Below are 20,119 nucleotides of genomic sequence, written 5' to 3' on the forward strand. Positions count from 1 at the left end.
TTTTGACAGGGTCTGGCACAAAGGCTTACTAAGCAAACTCTCATCATTTGGACAGGCAGTTGGACTGCCAGCTTTCTGTCTGGATGTGCAGTGTGTGAGAGGGTAGACAGTTCCCTATCCTCTCACATCCAACTAATGCTGGGGTTCGCAAGGTTCGGTTACCTCGACACCCCTCGACACCCCTCTTCCTTCTGTATATCAATGACCTACTTCAGTTGACCTCCAACCCAATACACAGTTTTGCAGATGACAGCCCATTGCAGTCCTCCCTTTCATTTGACAAACCTTATTCTACACAACTCCCTTCAACCCACAGCACATTGCACTCTGCCCTTTCATTTGACAAACCTTATTCTACACAACTCCCTTCAACCTACAGAACATCAACAACCACTGCCCTCAATTCTGACCTAAAAGTCATCCTTCAATGGGCTCAGATAACCTCGTCAACTTCAATGCTAGTAAAACCCAGTTCTGTCTTATTTCTCACAAAAAAGAACCATTTTTCCCCAAAATATTATTTTTGATAACACTCAAATTTCCAGACAAGATGAGATTTCTCTTTTTCTATCTTATTTCTCACAAAAAAAGAACCATTTTTTCCCCAGTATTATTTTTGATAACACTCAAATTTCCAGACAAGATGAGATTTCTCTTCTTGGAATTACCCTGGCATTAGGCCTCTCCTGGCAAAAACACATCACAACCATTGAACTTCAAATTTTGCCAAATTTCTCCATGGCATTTGTCCAGAGATGGGTGATATATGACAGTAGATCTCCTGTTGATCAGCAGCGACGGAATCCGTACTGGTGGTCGCTTAATAGCTGGGTGTCTTCGAGGTAGTGTAGGAGTTGAGAATTGATGGTTTTCTCCATCACTTTAGATAGAAGTAGTTAGATGGCAGTGATGTGTCACCCCTTCCCACAGCCTTATGAACATCTAACCTAATCAACACTTGATTCTTTCACTTCCAATTCTTCTAATACTTGCCTTCCTTCTACATATTGCACAGCAACATTTACAACATCATGATGTACACTATGAAGTGCACAATCAATAATTCCACTGCATCCATCCTTTGCAATGGCCACTCAGCTGCCTTGACCATCCACCAGTGTCAACCTGGCATAAGTATTCTTCCTCTTGCTTGTCACATGGCAGAAGAATTCCCTTGAGTTAATCTTGGTTGGGCCATCCAATCTCTTCTCATATTGCATGGTTGTTTTCTTTACCATGCTTTGTCTTCTTAGCCTGCACTTTATACTCTTCATGGATCTGATTATAAAAGAAACATCACCAACCACAGCAACATTTACAACAGCATGATGTACACTATGAAGTGCTCAATCAATAATTCCACTACATCCATCCTTTGCAATGGTCACTCAGCTGCTTTGACCATCCACCAGTGTCAACCTGGCATAAGTATTCTTCCTCTTGCTTGTCACATGGCAGAAGAATTCCCTTGAGTTAATCTTGGTTGGGCCATCCAATCTCTTCTCATACTGCATGGTTGTTTTCTTTACCATGCTTCGTCTTCTTAGCCTGCACTTTATACTCTTCATGGATCTGATTATAAAAGAAACATCACCAACCTGCCAACAAAATTAAAATGAGAAACAATATTATTTGATGGCTAGCTGGAACAACCTGGGATTGTGGTGCAGAAGTCCTAAGGTCGTCTGCACTAGCCCTCACATTCTCTGCAGCAGAATATTGTGCCTCTGTCTGGGAAAGAAGTGCTCATACTAATATTATAGACACTCAGCTAAACTACCATGCACACAATTAGTGGGGACAGTGAGAAGCACCCCTCTCTCCTGGCTGCCTGTCCTATCTAACATTGCTCCACCAAACATACGGAGAAGACAAGCTTAGTTTAAAGAATTTAATAAAGCAAAGAGCAACCAACTCCTGCCCTTGCACAAGACTCTTATAAATCCACCTGGTCTTCACCTAAAAAAATGTAGAAAGCCTCTCTGGGCCATGGAAAGATCCAGACATGTGGAAATGAATACTGGTCCAACAAACAGCTTCCTAGTAGAAGAGCACTGTTGTCTGCAGCCAGGTTTTGCTCTTCCTAGGAAGATTTGGTGTTCGATCAACAGGATCAGAACTATCCACGGCAGATGTGGCTACCTACTACATAAATGGGGGGGGGGGGGGGTGACCACCCTTATTGTGATTGTTCTCCCGTGGCTCAGACGATTACTCATATTGTGAATGTGAATGATTACCCAAGGTGCCAATTTCACGGTGGTGGCCTACTGGACATCCATAAGATGACGGATGAGGCCTTGGATTGGCTTTCCAATCTAGACATTGACCTGTAGTTGGTATGCCGGTGGTTATGGAGGAAACAGAAGATTCAAGGTCCCGTTCACCATGAAGATGTTATTTTCATAGCTGCTTTCATAGTCCTCATAGTATTAGCAGAACTCCTCGTGCTAGAAGATGGTGATGCAAAGTATAATGGGATTTCTCTAACGGCTCAAGATTTCACAAAAGTCACAACTGCTCTCTAATAAAACCATGGATACAGCTACATTTGTGTTAGGATGCATTGAGAGAACATGCAGTCTTGTCATATTTGGTGCAGTAGGATGATAATTTTCCCTGACTTCATTATAACCCATTACTTTTGCTTTTTTTTTTTTTTTTTTTTTTAAAAAAAGGAAGACTTGGAATGCAGTTCGTTCCTTTTATGTAATGAACTTTTACATATTAAGATTTTCATCATTTGTTTCTGGAGATTGTGACTGTACATTTTACTTGTCAGTTTCACAAAGCCATATGCGTAAATAAATAAATGGATTTGATTGCCTGCAACAATCGTCTTGAACCTCCACCATGTTTTCTTTTCAAGACAGCTTTCTTAACTTATGCTCTCTGATGACTCAAAAAATTCCTGTACTTCTTCCTTCAGTAAGAGACCACATGCATTAATAGGTCTCATCATTCATTCCCCAATTTTGAAATTTGCCCACATCATTCTACTTGAAAATGACTGTCATTACAAATTTATCTTTGTTCATGCCATAGCTACTATTCCGTTTTCCTCATCACAACTGCCTGAATAATATATCGTTTAGTAGAATCTCATTAAAAATTTAATGAGATTCTAATCGAGAAAATTTTAATTTAATTTTTAAAATAAAATTTCTTTCTTTGCATTACATTATATTTATGTAAAAATCTCACCATTAGGATAACCTGAACCACATTCCTTTGCAATGTCTTGACCTTCAATAAATTTCCATGACTTAAGAGCATGATCTCTAGTTACCTAAATTCAGAAAATATTTCCAAATTATTAAAGACTTAACATTAAAATTCTGGCATATAAATGCTAATACTATACTTTATGAATAATACAAAAGCTATAAGCAACTAGTCAACCCCACGAAGACCACAGGAATAGTTTACTTTAATTAAATAAAAATTGCTGTAGGGAAATTTCCTTTACACAGAACTAAACCACTGGACTTACTAGTATTTTATCATAGCAAGGAAGTTTACTGTAATGCTTGCCATAGGTGAGAGCCAGCCCATTTTATTTCAATGCTAACTTCAGATTGGAACTGAATGGAATTACACGCAAGGCAACTATGAACATGAGACTAGTATTGTGGCTGTTCTTCAGCTGGTCTGGCTAATTTGTAGAGAGGAGAACTCAGTTTCTGGGAGGAGAAATCCCATTACCTCTGTATGAGACAAACATCTGTTCAAGTAAGTCTTTATCAAGATCCATGTTTCTACATGGGATTCGAAATTAGGTCTTTCCAACCAAAGGGATGGGGGGGGGGGGAAGATTGAGTAAGGAGGTTTTTTTTTTTTTTTTTTTTTTTTTTTTTTTTTTTTTTTTTTTTTTAAGAGTTGCAGGTTGTAGTTTGGTAATACTTCATGAGGAAAGCTGTTCCAGATGATCAAGGTAAGTAGAATAAAAGAGGAAGGAAAAAAGGAGGTTTAGTGTGTTTGCAGTTGCACTGAAAAGGAATGCAGAGCATCTGCTGCTCTTGTCTTAGGCCCAACAAAAAGTGAAGGAAAGATGGTTCAGTTCAGCGAAGCAACGATCATCAACATGCCTGTAGTCTTCATAGTGAAGAATTTATGGAGACACAACACGCATGTTAGAATAATTACTTTACTTAACATTAAGCAAGTAACAATCGACGTTTTGACCTCTGTATTGAGGTCATAATCAGGAAACATACATATGTACAATATACAAGCTACATGACATTGCACTATACAAAAGTAAAATGAATCTAAATGTTTGTTAATCATTTATCCTAGCTTGTGACCTCTGGTGAAAAAAAAAAAAAAAAACTGAACTACATTAAACAATCTCTACAGTCCTTTTGTATTGAGATTTTCTTCTGACTGGGGGTTGTTCTGGTTGTTATATGGGTTGAAGATGAGTCCTCCACATTCTTGGAATAATTAATCCATTTTTGATCAGATTTGGATGATGTTTTAGCATTTCACAAGCTGCTTTGAATTTTCTTTCATACTAGGTTTTGGTGTGGTGTAGGGACTTAGTGCCTTTCCATTCAATTCTGTGGTATGTTTGGAGTGCATGGTCTGATAGGCTTGTTTTACCATAGTGGAGGTATTTAATTTAATGTGATGTTTGTGTTCATCTTTTCTGATTGGGATGGTGCATCCTGTTTCCCCCCTATATAAGGTAGGTTACAGGTACATTGAATTTTGTAAACCCCTGGGTGGGCAAGGTATGGAAGAGGATCTTTGGAGCTAAGTAAATTTCTTAGTTTTGCCAGGGGTTTGAAGGTTGTCTTGATGTTGTATTTATAACTAAAAGTCATTTACACCTAGTGGGTTTAGCTAGCATTTACTCTGACTAGGAAGAGAACCTGTAGGTAGTTTTTGATATTGAGACGATATATTAACATAAAGAATTTATTAAAAATAAACAATTAAAAAACCCAACAAGTTTCGTGCGTCGTAAGACTTACATCATCAGGGATAATGGTACATAAATAAAAGTTTTACACAACAAAGGCTTATTGACAATTAATTACACATATTGGATGTTTTTAATAACTTCACAACTGTTAAATAATTGAGAAACCAGAATACAAATGATAAATTCGTTACTGTATGCGTGCTGAAACATTGCTAGTTGTTGCACATTCTGTGGTTCACGTGTGCTATATCCTAGGTCCATGGCAGTTAAATTTTTGATGAAGGCAGACCACACTTGATGTAAAATCAAGCCTTGATTTTTATTGCACTGTGTGGAGATCCTAAGCAGTTGTGCAGCTTCTTTAAATTTTCTTGAAACAATTATTATCAATATATAACGTTTGTCTGTTGCCAGAGTACTTGACCAGTAGTGGCTGTGTGGAATGCTAAACTTGATTTGTGCTCCCTTCTTTTTTTTTTGGCCGTGTTTTACATTCAGACATGTGGATCTCTCCCGACCTTCCCATCTACAAGAGCAATGAATCTCACTCATAGACGCTTGGTTTTTTTATGGGGATGATATGGCAGTTTTGGTGGATGTAGGAATCTTGATATTTTTGTAAAGATAGAAACACCACTTTTATGTTGTACTTGCAGAGCATCATGCCATGACACTTTGTCCATGACATTTTTGATGTACAGCAGCGTGATTGCATTCTTGAAATCTTGTTTTCTCCTGGGTGAATAAATATATTATTATAACAAATTTTATAGAAATGGTTGAATAAAAGCGCACAAAACCGTAGACCAGTGCATGATAAAATTCACAAAGAACAATATTCACACTTTGAGGGTAAACTGAGAGAAGAAAAATTAAAAAGTATGAAGAATTCACTTCAAAGTCAACAACAAATATTTTCAAATTTATTTATTTATTTAGCATATGGCTCACACATGAAAAGTTACATTACATTAATCCTTAATATATATATATATATGGACATAGTAATAGACATATGTACAATAAGAAGACATAATACAGTCATAAAAGAGACACTCAAGAATAGGCTACAACTGAATGTCTATGTTGATTATCCAGTCGACTGCACTTGGTGTAGCATGGATGAAGTCTGACAGGTTTCCACTGTATGCAAGTAGGACACATTCTGCTATAATATGATTAATTGTCTGGCGGGGTGATCCACAGTCGCACCTGGGTGAGGCAATCATGCCCCATTTGTAAAGGTGGTCTGCACATCTGCCATGGTTGGTGTGGATTCGGTTAAGGGCAGACCAAGTTTTCCGAGGTATAATATTTTCAAATATATTCATTGTCTTTCATAATATTTTCAAAAATTATGAAAGACAATGAATGAGCAGTGAGAGCCAGTTATGAAATTAGCTATTTACTGGCAAATTCTCTCACAGCTAAATTACGTTGCTAGTTGGGTTGTCATTGGATTGTGTTCGGCGCACTGATTGCTGATTGACTGTAGCAGGCAATTATAAACACATATGCAGGTATGTTGTGCATCACGTGAACAGCTGCTGACCGATAGAATTCATGAATTTCAGCGCACTACCCGCAGCCTGCTATAAATTAACAATGACATACCATGATATTTTTGTAAAGATAGAAACACCACTTTTATGTTGTACTTGCAGAGCATCATACCATGACACTTTGTCCATGACATTTTTGATGTACAGCAGCGTGATTGCATTCTTGAAATCTTGTTTTCTCCTGGGTGAATAAATATATTATTATAACAAATTTTATAGAAATGGTTGAATAAAAGCGCACAAAACCGTAGACCAGTGCATGATAAAATTCACAAAGAACAATATTCACACTTTGAGGGTAAACTGAGAGAAGAAAAATTAAAAAGTATGAAGAATTCACTTCAAAGTCAACAACAAATATTTTCAAATTTATTTATTTATTTAGCATATGGCTCACACATGAAAAGTTACATTACATTAATCCTTAATATATATATATATATGGACATAGTAATAGACATATGTACAATAAGAAGACATAATACAGTCATAAAAGAGACACTCAAGAATAGGCTACAACTGAATGTCTATGTTGATTATCCAGTCGACTGCACTTGGTGTAGCATGGATGAAGTCTGACAGGTTTCCACTGTATGCAAGTAGGACACATTCTGCTATAATATGATTAATTGTCTGGCGGGGTGATCCACAGTCGCACCTGGGTGAGGCAATCATGCCCCATTTGTAAAGGTGGTCTGCACATCTGCCATGGTTGGTGTGGATTCGGTTAAGGGCAGACCAAGTTTTCCGAGGTATAATATTTTCAAATATATTCATTGTCTTTCATAATATTTTCAAAAATTATGAAAGACAATGAATGAGCAGTGAGAGCCAGTTATGAAATTAGCTATTTACTGGCAAATTCTCTCACAGCTAGATTACGTTGCTAGTTGGGTTGTCATTGGATTGTGTTCGGCGCACTGATTGCTGATTGACTGTAGCAGGCAATTATAAACACATATGCAGGTATGTTGTGCATCACGTGAACAGCTGCTGACCGATAGAATTCATGAATTTCAGCGCACTACCCGCAGCCTGCTATAAATTAACAATGAAAGTATAAATATGGTTTACAATTGTTTAGGATCGGATCTAACATTGAAATTGTGAGATAAATTTTTATTATTGCAATTATATTATTATAGCAGGTTGTTGCATCCATATTGTAACTATAAATGTATGAAAATGAATAAATCAAATGTTTAAAATGGATACCGTATTTACTCAAATATAATAAATCTCACTTTTTTCCCCAAAATAAAAGCTAAAAAATTGTGGTGCGAGATTTATGCAGAAATTTTCAATAACTAAACTAAACTGAAAATGGGGATGACTTACCAAGAATCTCCTATTCGCTATTGCTACTTCCAGCCTCGAGAACGGTTTCCTTGTGAGCATTTTCAAAGTCATCAACCCAAATAGCATCATCTTCTTTCCCATTATTTCGAGTAATTTAAGACTTGAGATATGTAATGAACAATCCTTCACGGATGACTAATGAGAAGTGAATGCAGAGCACGAAATAGACAGCAATGATAGGCAAGTAGAGATAGAGCAGCTATGAAGACGTGCATATGATTAGTGTGGTATTAACAAAAGATCACGCAACAAAAGACAAAGGCAAGCTGACAATTTTTGAGTTGAAATGTTAATTCTCTTCAACTGAATTCCATAATATCTGAATCTGAACTGCCATGACAACATTCACTATATATATATGTCTTACTTTTAAGATGTTTATGAATTTTATTGCTGATTTACGTTTGCACTGGCAGGCAGACTCACACATATCTAACTAAAACTATAGTTTTTATTTAGATACTGTGTTTGCCGGTGCAACATATGGTTTTGCTTGAATCTAAACAGCATGGTTAATGTGGGAGGGGGGACACGTGATTCATCAGTTAGTGCTGTTTTTATCCCAGTTGTCCTTAACTGTATACCATTTGTTGAGAAATATTATACAGACAGCAAATGTCTCTGTACTTTATTCAGTGATACAATAAAACTACTTGTTTTTCTTGCATCTGCAGTACAGTGGCTGTTGGGGAGGGCATGTTGTTTACCACAGGGAGGAAGTTATCGCTCCGACGTGAAAGTGTTTGAACTTTTTTTTTTTCATGTGCGATCTATATGCGAAACTTTTTAATTTCTTTTTTCGTAAAGTAAAATCAGGGGTGCAAGGGCAAGTTATATTCAAGTAAATATGGTATTTCTGTTTTATTATAAAAAGCAACCATCCTTTTTTTAAAATCTTTCCTTCAGTTGTCGTGGGACACCACTCTTAGAGGATAAACTCATTCCTTCACTGATCATTCTATTATTGGTTTGTCTAACATGTATGTAATCAGTCTAATAGAATGATTAAGTACATGTCAAGTTTTATTTTATTAGTAATTAATAAAATAATCTGTTCAACATGTGTTTTTGTGTCCCTAAATTTATAAATATGAATACATGTTAGACATATTTTGAAATCTAAAGATGAATCATCAACTAGATTATATGTATTTGGAAATTGTTTCTGAATCTCTTTTTTTAGGTGCATTTCATGAAATAAATGATTCACTGGAATTTGTTTTGCCTGTCCATCCTAATGCATATTATTCCTATTTTCTTGAAATTTATTATTTAGCATATTTTGGTTTGAACTGGAGCATTTTTAATGGCAAGATGATATAAAATTGTACAGACTTCATATCAGTTGTACTGTTTTTCACAACAAATGTTCATTAGAGTCAGTTCTTTATCAGGCCTTTTCTCCAAGTATAAAGCTTCCTTTCATGGGACTATGCAGTTTTCTTATTACACACCATTCCATCATATTTACTGTTTCACTGGAGTATAAATATTCTTACCTTAGGCAATTTTATTATAAGATGCACAAATCGTTTATCAGTAAAACATTTTCTTTCATTGCTTTAAAAACATTGTATCAAAAGTAGAGCCTCTTCAAAAGTAGACCCTGTTGTGTAGTGTCTTATTAAAATCACTTTACAGTTTCAGATTTCATTAATTCCATCACTTGTTCCAAGAAAAATAATTAATGCCACCAGCATCCTTCAGATGGAATCATCCATTTTGCATTTCTTCAATGAAATAGAAGATCTATTTAATATCTCCTTTTATTTATTATTCACTTGTTAACAGTCTTACTTTTCCAAAAAAAAGGATTCAACTTGCTAAGATTCCCTTTTCAGAATTCTCTATTAATTTATTTTGTCAAGTTTTCTTAAAACTGCCTAAACACAAAATTCTTTGGGTCTACAAACTTCCATTCTCTCTTCTTGTTTCCTCAGTACCAAGTATTCTCTTTGTCAGCTATCAGTCACCCATCAACCTCAGTGGCCATGTACACTTGTTCAACTAAACAGCAAGCGAGAAGTTAGTAATGGCTGAAATGCTGTCATCGTTAGTGAAAAGAGAATGTCTTTACAATGAATAACAGATATCATACACTTAACAATTGTTAATTACAATAAAGAACACTGAAATTATTACAACTATCAGATATTCGGTAAGTATATTAATCTCACATACTTCAGATTTCATTTCAACATAAATTTCTAATATTTATAGAAGTAATTGTGAAAAGATTCATAATTATAACTTATGACAATTTATACAATTTATAAGCACTGATATTTTCTTTGAACTAAGGCAAATGCTCTATGCTTAATAATGATAGCCACTTCAAAAATAAAAAGTCAATGAATTTTTATAAAAGAAAAAATGATAGCTAGAGAAATGGTCATGGTAAACAAGGGAGATTAATCATTATTATTATTAACATCTTAACAACCTATCATGTGGTCATATATTGAACAACATATATTGAATCACTCATTTGCATTCCAACGTTTTACTCTCCATGTAAAAAATTTACTCCTCACTTCACTGTTCATCACAGCAGGGATGGCCTCTCAATCTCCTTCCCAAGCTCTGCTTATATATTATCCCTTCTGTATTAATCCTATAAAACCTCCTCACCAACTTAAATGCTTAATCAATATCACTTAATAGATTGACACTTCCTCACTCTCTCTCCCAATCAACGTTCCTTCTTGCTATTTATCTCTTACATAGTATTGTTTAAGGAAATTAACAATGTAGACTACAAAATTATTAAAAATATTTAACTACTACTTCCGATATTTTGCCAAAGTTAAATCGACATCTGCGGGGATTAATACACTGGTATTAAACACATGTACGCAGGCACATTTCGGTAACGAAGAGGGGCCTAAAATTACGCCACCTATTGGCTTTGGTTGAGTGCTCTTGGCTGTTGGGCTGGCTGTCTGCCGATGAGGGTTTACCACTTTTTCACTATATTATTTAAGGAAATTACAACATACAATAGAATATATATTAAAATAAATTTTAATACACTTCCAATATTTTGGCAACATCATGTTGCCATTATTACAGGAACTTAAATACAAGACACGTGCACTCAAGCACAACGCACAGTAAATGAGGAACAAAGCATGAAGCTATTCTTTCTCCCAAAAGTCCTGATGGTGCCCCTAGCGGGCAATGTTGGTATTCTTGGCTGATTGGGCTGAAGGTCTTCTGATGTAGGTTTCCCAAATTTGAGGAAGTCTCATGCAGCCAAATTTGTTGAGGTTCGGATCGTTTCTTAGGGCTGAAGCTGATTCTATGAAAAGCCTTTCATATCTGTATTTGTTACGGTGTATTATCCTGGCTTTCTTCCACCGTATTCTATGGCAGGTATCCAGCGCATGGTCAGCAAGACCAGAGTGGCTGTATTGGTGAAACCAGATGTAGTCCTTGTGTTCTGAAATTCTGATATTTGCTGTCCTGCCTGTTTGGCCAAAGTAGGACAGCTTATAGCTGCAAGGGACCTGGTATACACCAGGTAGGTCTAGGGGGGGGAGGTTGGTCTTTAGTTGAGCGGATAAGGGATGCCAATTTTTTATATGGTTTGTAACAAGAAGTTAAGTTATGTTTTTTAGGATTTTTGTGATTTTTTCCAAGGTGCCTCGGATATAGAGTATGGTGATGGATTTAGAGTAATCCTTGTTGTGAGGGGGAGGGGATTGTGGTTTACTGGTTTCAATATTTTTTGGATTTTTTTTTTTTTGGGGGGGGGTAGCCATTGGCTGAGAAAGTGGTTTAGTTCTGTGGTTAGGGCATTGTCATTCGAGCAGATAAGTTTAGCCCTGTTGTCTAGTGTCTTAAAGACTCCATATTGTTGTGGGGGGGGGAGATTGTTGGTGAATGTATCTGCCTGTATGGGTGGGTTTTCTATATACTGAGAAAACCAAGGTTCCATCAGGCTAGCAGGTGACTAGTGTGTCTAAGAAAGAAATGCAGTTGTTTTTTTTCCTCTTCCAGGGTGAATTTGATTCTGGGGTGTTGGTTGTTTAAATGTGTTTAAAAACAACTGCATTCCTTTCTTAGACACACTAGTCACCCGCCAGCCTGATGGAACCTTGGTTTTCTCAGTATATAGCGCACCCATACAGGCAGATACATTCACCAACAATCCCCCCTCCCCCACAACAATATGGAGTCTTTAAGGCACTACACAACAGGGCTAAACTTATCTGCTCGAATGACAATGCCCTAACCACAGAACTAAACCACATTCTCAACAATTTCTCAGCCAATGGCTACCCCTCCCCGCCAAAAAATCCAAAAAATATTGAAACCAGTAAACCACAACCCCCCCCCTCACAACCATTTCCGAGGCACCTTGGAAAAAAATCACAAAAAATCCTAAAAAAACATAACTTCTTGTTACAAACCATATAAAAAATTGGCATCCCTTATCTGCTCAACTGAAGACCACCCTCCCCCCCCCCCCTAGACCTACCTGGTGTATACCAGGTCCCTTGCAGCTGTAAGCTGTCCTACTTTGGACAAACAGGCAGGACAGCAAATATCAGAATTTCAGAACATAAGGATTACATCCGGTTTCACCAATACCGCCACTCTGGTCTTGCTGACCATGCGCTGGATACCTGCCAGAGAATACGGTGGAAGAAAGCCAGGATAATACACCGTAGCAAATACAGATATGAAAGGCTTTTCATAGAATCAGCTTCAGCCCTAAGAAATGATCCAAACCTCAACAAATTTGGCTGCATGAGAATTCCTCAAATTTGGGAAACCTACATCAGAAGACCTTCAGCCCAATCGCCCAAGAATACCAACATTGCCTGCTAGAAGGCACCATCAGGACTTTAGGAGAAAGAATAGCTTCCTGCTTTGTTCCTCATTTACTGTGCGTTGTGCTTGAGCACGTGTCTTGTATTTAAGTTCCTGTAATAATGGCAACGTGAAGTTGCCGAAATATAGGAATATATTATTATTTATTTTAATGTATATCCTAGTACGTTGTAATTTCCTTAAATAATATAGTGAAAATGCATAACCAACGTCTAAGCCCTTCCATGAGAATGAGGGTTTACCATGTGAGAGGCAGTTTGATATAACCTTATTTTTTTAGATTTGGGATAGTTGGTAAGTGCTGCAAAAGACTCAAAGAAAAGCCTATTGAATTTAAATTTGCTTAGATGGAATAAAGCGGCTTTTTTTTTGTTGTTCCATAGAATCCTGTGCCAGGTATCCATAGAATGGGCTGTTAATCTTGAGCAGCTGTGGTGGTGAAAACAGATGTAATCTTGGTGCTCTGATATACATATGTTGGCTATCCTAGCTGTTTGTCAATGGTACGAATAGTTGCAGCTGCAGGGTCACTCGAGAAGTTGTAGTTGGTCTTTGGAGGGGGCAGATAAGGGTTACTAGCTTTTTGTGTGTTTTTTAAGTGGTCACAAGATTGTGCTTTTTTTAAGATCCTGGCCACCTTTTCTGAGAATGCCACAAATATAGGGGATGGTGATGGATTTGCTGTAATCTATGTTTGGAAGGGGGAGCATGGTGTTAAAATTCTTTTTTTATTTAGTTTATTTAGTGGGATATGTAGCTATTGGCTGAAAAGGTGTTCTTTTATGTGTGCAAGTTCTGTGATGAGTGCAATGTTATCTGAGCAAATTAATTTTGCCCAGTGGAATAAAGTTTTAATAGTTCATAATTGTTGGGAGTGGGGTGATGTAACCGTTGATGGATGCATTTACCTGTGTGTGTACAAGTGGGTGGGGGTTCTGTAGACTGTGAAGGTCAGTTCGTTTGGTTGTTTTGTAACTAGGGTGTCTAGGAAGGCAGATTTGTTACTTCCTATTTCTGTTGTGAATTAGAATCCTTGGATGTTGGCTATTCAAATGGGAATAGGAAAGTTTGTAAGGTGTCCTGGTCCAGTATCCAAATTGGAAGCACATCATCCGCATAGCATAGCCAAATAGTGGATTTAAGGCATTCTTTTCAAATGTCTCCATGAAAAAGTTAGCTTGGGGGGGGGGGGGGGATATGAGTGAGTGCATAGCTCACTTATAAATTCCATTGTGTTCTCTGTGGAATTTTTCTTATTTTTTACTGAAGTGTGCCTGCATGTACATGTATATGCTTAATACCAGTGTATTAATCCCTGAAGATGCCGATTTAACAATGTTAAATCGGCAAAATATAGGAATTACTTAAATATTTTTAGTTATTATCTAGTCTATGTTGTTAATTTCCTTAAATAACACAATGTTGGAGAATCAACGTATAACCCTAAACACCAGGATCATTTATCACTCTGTATAAAGTTCTATTTATAGCACACGGATTTGGCATACACATTTATAAACAGAAATCCTTATATTTCCATTATTTTTTATAATATAAAGATTTGGTCTTGGTAAATATCCTATTTGCTTATTATAGTTGAAAGCTTTTTCCACTTGGTTATACTATAAATTAAAGATACCAAGAAATTATAAACTTGGTTTAATCCTTTATCCAAGAGTAAGCAAGCAAGTCTGCACCTGAAGTATTTTCAGGACTGGGTCAACTCATGGTAAAGGTGGTAACTTTTGGCAACTCATATAGAAAAAGTATGACTTCTGCATTACTATACTACAACCTTGTTATCATCTTTGGGTCTGGCTCCCACTGATGAGACCTCAATAAAGGTTGAAACCGGTCTGGATAGTGACCCTTCCCATAATGCATAGCATTATACATGTCTGCAAGGATATGTGCTTTGTATTATGGGATACTAAGGCAACTGATGTGAAGTCATACCACAAGTTGTCCCAGTCGTGAAAGTATTTCAGGTGCAAACTTGTTTGCGTACACTTGGATACAGGATTAAGCCAAGTATATGATTTCTTGGTATTTTTAATTTATGCTTATTCTTGTTTTTTATGGTCAGAGAGAAGCCCAGTCATTCATTAACAATTATCCCTTCATTTTTTTTCCCCTTAGAGTATCTTTCCTGGAATAATACTTGAACATAACTTCATTGTAATTCGCACATTTTTTTATTTTTATTCTATAAATTAATATGATTAGAGCTCTACTCCAATTATTTAGGATTTTATCTTGTGATCAAGCCTTCTGGATTATACAGTGTAGCGACTTAAGGTAGAGTGTAGTAAATGCAAGATATGCAGAGACAAAGCTATAAAACTGATATGAAATTATAAATAGACGACTTGTGTAATAGTATCTGAAGAAAGTGAAACAATTCTCTTTGATAATTAGTCTATCAATGTTACTTCCTTCATATACTGCACACCAGACTTCTATTCATCACCTATCCCAAAAATACAAAATAATTAAACCTCTATTAACAAGAGTTCTCAACACTAGTCTACTATAGTTTACCAAAAATCTATAAATAAAAGGTGTTCCTCTTCAACTAATCATTGAATATACTCTCCTATCCACTGAATAGCTAAGTTTCTATCACCATTCTTAGGCACTTTTACTAGCCATTCCTATTCTTTTGTAAGAAAAAAAAAACATCCAATTTCTTGGTAAAAATTAAAAAAAAAAAAATCACCTTTATAACCTTCAAATATCATGGTCAGTTGTGGATGTTCAGTCATTATTTATTAATGTACTTGTGACAAGAACTTGAAACTAAGTTCTTGTCACAAGTATTTCTTCTGAACATAGTCAAAATTGATTTTTTTTTTTTTTCATGTTCAGATTACTTTATCTGTAAAAAAAATTTACAAGCACATTGAAGGAACTGCTATGAGGAGTCCTCATTCTCCCTCCCTCTAGCCTTAGCAAATTACTGCTTTGAACATCTACAAAACTTTATTTTCCTCCATACAAACTCAGCCACCTTTCTGAGAATGCTATATGGATGCTGTCTTTGCAATATAGCCATATCTTGAAGCTGTTTTACCTTCAAATCTTAAAGAAAATTAATAGACTATATATATATATACAGGGTGTTCGGGATAAATTTGACAGTTTCGTAAGGAAAAAGAAAATCTTCTTTGTATCTATTAAATTTAATGAATTGACAAAAAAACATTACAGGCAGAGTTAATTACAATACTATCAACAAGATTTACTCAAAATAACCACCATTAGCATCGATCACAGCTTCAATTCTGCTTCGGAACCTCGAACAAGCTGATGCTACAGTCTCCCTGGGAAGGGCCGCAAAAACTGTTTTAATTTTATCCATTAACTGGGCTTTTGTATTACTGGAAGTGCGATTGGTGTCTTTTTCAACTGCGCCCCATACAAAATAATCCATGGGGTTAAGGTCTGGGGAGTTTGGAGGCCAAACATTTGGACTGGTGAAGTCGTAGAAATTTTCAGACAACCATATTTGACTTTTCCCAGAGGTGTGGCAAGGGGCCGAATCCTGCTGCCATACATACGGCCTACCATTGGCTACCCTTGTTATCCAGGGCTTGACTACAGTTAGCAACTCCACGAACAAAGCCCGAATTCCAATGCCAGGGTTCTTCAACACCTGTTCCTGCAGATTTGCGAGGAATTCTGCTGTACGAACGCAATCAGATCGTCTGCTAGGGATCTTTCTTCTTGCTACATCCTCGTAGTCACCATTGCAAGTCTCTAGTTCATGCCTGATTGTTTTTACTGTATTCAGGGAGCATTGGGCAGCAGTCGTAATATCCTTATTTTGATGGCGGGCACGAATCATCATGATACAAGTTATTCTCTTCCATGATTCAGGTGGGTTCCAGCTATCCATCCTTTCTGACATCTTGTATATGAATGAAGAAGGGTCCAAACTTTTAAATGAAGAGAAGTGTGTGTTAATACATGTAACTTACGGAAAAATATAATTAATTATAAATATGTCAAATTTATCCCGAACACCCTGTATATATATATATATATATATATATACAGTGGTGGCTGTTGACAATAGAAACAGGTGGGGTCAGGGGCCAAAACAAATTTTTTTTTTTTATATTTATATACTGGTTCTATTATTGACTTACAGTTATTATTTCTATTACAATAATGTTTAGTCAGACTCCACTGATGCATTGAGCTATTAATTTTTTTAAAATTGGAAAAACGAGAAACGTTTTTCCAATAAACTATCGATTTTGTTCATAGTTAAAATATATTGTTTATGGACATAATAAAAATTTAAACTTTAAAATAAATTATAACAAAAAACGACAACAATAATTAAATACTGAAAACAATACAACAGAACAACAAGAATAAATAATAAGACAATGAAAGAATCACGCGCTATTTACGTACAAACGCAGTAATTGGGCCAGACTAAACGGGCCCCAAAATAATCGTTGTGCAAATACGATCGCTAGTGTACATTCTCATATATGCCCTGTGTTCTACACCAAGAATGGCAACCTTTCCTAGTTTGGGGGCCAAATTATCATTCTGTCTCCAAGTCAAGGGCCGGACTGAATTATTAAATAAAAGAAATTAATACTAAATGAATTAAAACAAGTTGCTACTTCATATTTCATTTATTTATAATATAATGCTTTGGTATAAAGCTCTACGTAAATTTTATAATATAATGAACAACATAAATTTAATGTGAAGATCGGCCTTGTACTCCAACTACGAGACTATCAATATTGACATTAATATTACTTAAGGATAATCGCATAGAATTTTCAAGGTTTTCGTCTGTTATTCTGGTCCAATTTTTGATTTATTGCATTTCATCCTCAAAAAAAAACTGTTCACACATATGTGCTGCCGAAAAGACAAATGATTTTTCTTGAAAAGGGGCGTATATATTTGTATATTTTTCTTCCATCAAATAAAATTTATAAAAATCCGTCAAAGCATTATTGTTAAATTGTGATTTTAGCACTAAATCTGCCTGTGGCTCAAAAAGTTCCATCTGTAAGTTTTCTGGCACATTATTTACATCAGCATCCATTGGAGAAGCAAATATAGCGAATGTGGAGTCTTTGTTTTCGAAGTCGTCAAACCTTGTATCAAATTGCTCTATTAGTGCCTTCATTTCATCACCATAACAATTATAAGGGATATTTTTATGAGTTGCTAGAGTAGGAAAATGATAACAATTTTTAGCTCTTATCTGACTTTCTAACAATCTTAGTTTATTACAAAAAGCTTTGACATGTCCATGCAGTTCATGAATCAACTGTCCTTGTTTTTCAATTTAAGATTCAGTTCGTTTAGGTTACACCTACAAGGAATGCTAAATCAAACACCCACTCATCATCTTTTACTTGGTTAATTGTGTTTCCTTTTATGTCCATAAAATCTGCAATGTCTTGTCTCAGATCATACAATCGTTTTAACATTTTACCTTTACTCAACCACCTCACTTCACAATAATAAGACACATCTTCATAATCCAAAAATAGGTCTGCCAAATACTCCTTAAATTGGCGGTGATTAAGTGCACATGACTTAATAAAGTTAATACTGGCTACTATAACATTTGTAAATTTAATCGATTTTTTTTTTTTTTTTCAGGACATATTATACTTGCAACATCCAGCAGACATTCTTTGATAAATTCTCCTTCACTAAATGACTTAGAATGCTTAGCGATTTTTTCGCTTACCACAAAGCTGGCTTTGACAATGTTGTGGTGCTGGGTTCTTTTGCTTGGTGAACATTTGCTGCTGGGTATCCAAGTTCTTCAACTTCTGTTCGTAGTTGGATAATCCACATGCCTCGAAGTAAAGTGCCTCTTCAATTTGAATTCTTTGTTGACGAATATGGATTCATTGCACAGCAAACATACAGGCAAACCTTTATTCAGAATAAAATAATAATCCTCCGTCTAGAAATATAAAAAAAAATTACGAAAAAAAGTTAAATATGTTAGTGTTATTTATCTACATGAAATATATGTGGATACTAGTCTATTTTCTTTCGGGGAACCCTGTAACCTCTAGAGAACGCGTCTCCTAGGTGGCGGATAGGGGAGTCCACCATGTATGTATGTATGTATGTGTGTGTGTGTATATATGTATATATATATATGGTGAGGTGGTCCGAATATACAGCAATCCCTCGATTAATGCGCCTAATGCATTCTTCAAAACAGGTGCATTAATCGAATATAATAACCTATGGGAAAATGTATAATTTGTTCCTGATTTCTTTTTTGACCCTTAATTTTTTTTTTTTTTTTTTTTTTTTTTTTTTTTTATAAAAGAATTAGGATATGTCTCAGGGCCTAGTTAAAGGAAAACCATGAAGCTGAAAGACAACAAAACATATTCAGAATATAAATTTATTATTCCGCTTCTTAACAAAGAATTGAGCAAACATAGTTTGGCAGGATCTATTTCTTTTTTTCATGCAACTGAAGGTATGGCCCAATTGCCTCTTCTGCAAATTTTACTGGTTCTCTCTTCACTAGGGTCAGTCTCTAAGCATTGCTGCTTAAAACTTCGATTGTACGAAAACTATTTTCAAATTGTTTCTGTGAAACCTCTTTGGTCTTGTGAGTGATTAAATTTTCTTCATATTCTTCAGGATCTTCCTGCTGTGCATCTAAATTTAGCAGGTCGGAATCACTCAACTTCTCCGAATGAGATTTAATTAACCTAAATTCGTTTGAAAAGCTTCTAAAATCATTTGCACAATGTGGAAGAATGTGCTTCCAAACGGCTTGCATATTGCTAGCAGTAATTTCATTCGACTTTGCGACTTTATAACCAGGTACACGACAAGTGGGTGATGGAATAAAAGATCGAATATGCAATTCTATTCTGTTGATCTATTACCAGGTAAATTTAAATATTTTTTTGAGAAATGAGTTAAAAGAACGGTATAAACATAAAATTTGAAAAATCTCACTTATAATTGAGTTTATTTTTATTGTGTAGAATTACGAATTGTATAGAAGTTATATTGAAATTTCCCAAAATGAGTCAGCAAGTTAATAAATATTTATATTATATATTTTCGTTTATATCATATATCAAAATTTGTAGGATCGTTTAAGAAAGAGATGGTTAAAAAGAGTGGTCCGAAAATGATTTAAAAATGAAAAGGTATAATTGCACAGTATTAAAATAAAGAAAAAATATTGTTTTGTTATAATTCATTTATTAATATTATTTTGTAATTAACAAACATTTATAAATGTTACATATATACAATAAAACAAATAAGTATATGAAATTCAAGACAATTTTTTTGAATTTATTAATTCATATTATAATTATATGCAATACCACATAAATATTCTATTATATTTTCCCTATTGTAATTAATAACTTTTTTCAAAATTCTTTGGTCA

At 35.5% G+C, this 20,119-nt stretch overlaps 1 protein-coding gene across 1 annotated transcript in view; it reads right to left on the reverse strand.

Moving 5' to 3' along the window:
* LOC150107187 (ribonuclease H2 subunit A) overlaps window positions 1–20,119 on the reverse strand; it is a 229,108-nt gene that overhangs the window by 34,451 nt on the left and 174,538 nt on the right. Inside the window, exon 6 of the mRNA XM_090391728.1 lies at window positions 3,205–3,289. Coding sequence (XP_090247854.1) covers window positions 3,205–3,289 — 85 coding nt within the window. The remainder of the gene's footprint in view (window positions 1–3,204; window positions 3,290–20,119) is intronic.

This window comes from Typopeltis vanoorti, chromosome 4, assembly GCF_054136105.1.
Source record: "Typopeltis vanoorti isolate ZY-2024b chromosome 4, IOZ_Tvanoo_1.0, whole genome shotgun sequence".
Taxonomy (NCBI): domain Eukaryota; kingdom Metazoa; phylum Arthropoda; class Arachnida; order Uropygi; family Thelyphonidae; genus Typopeltis; species Typopeltis vanoorti.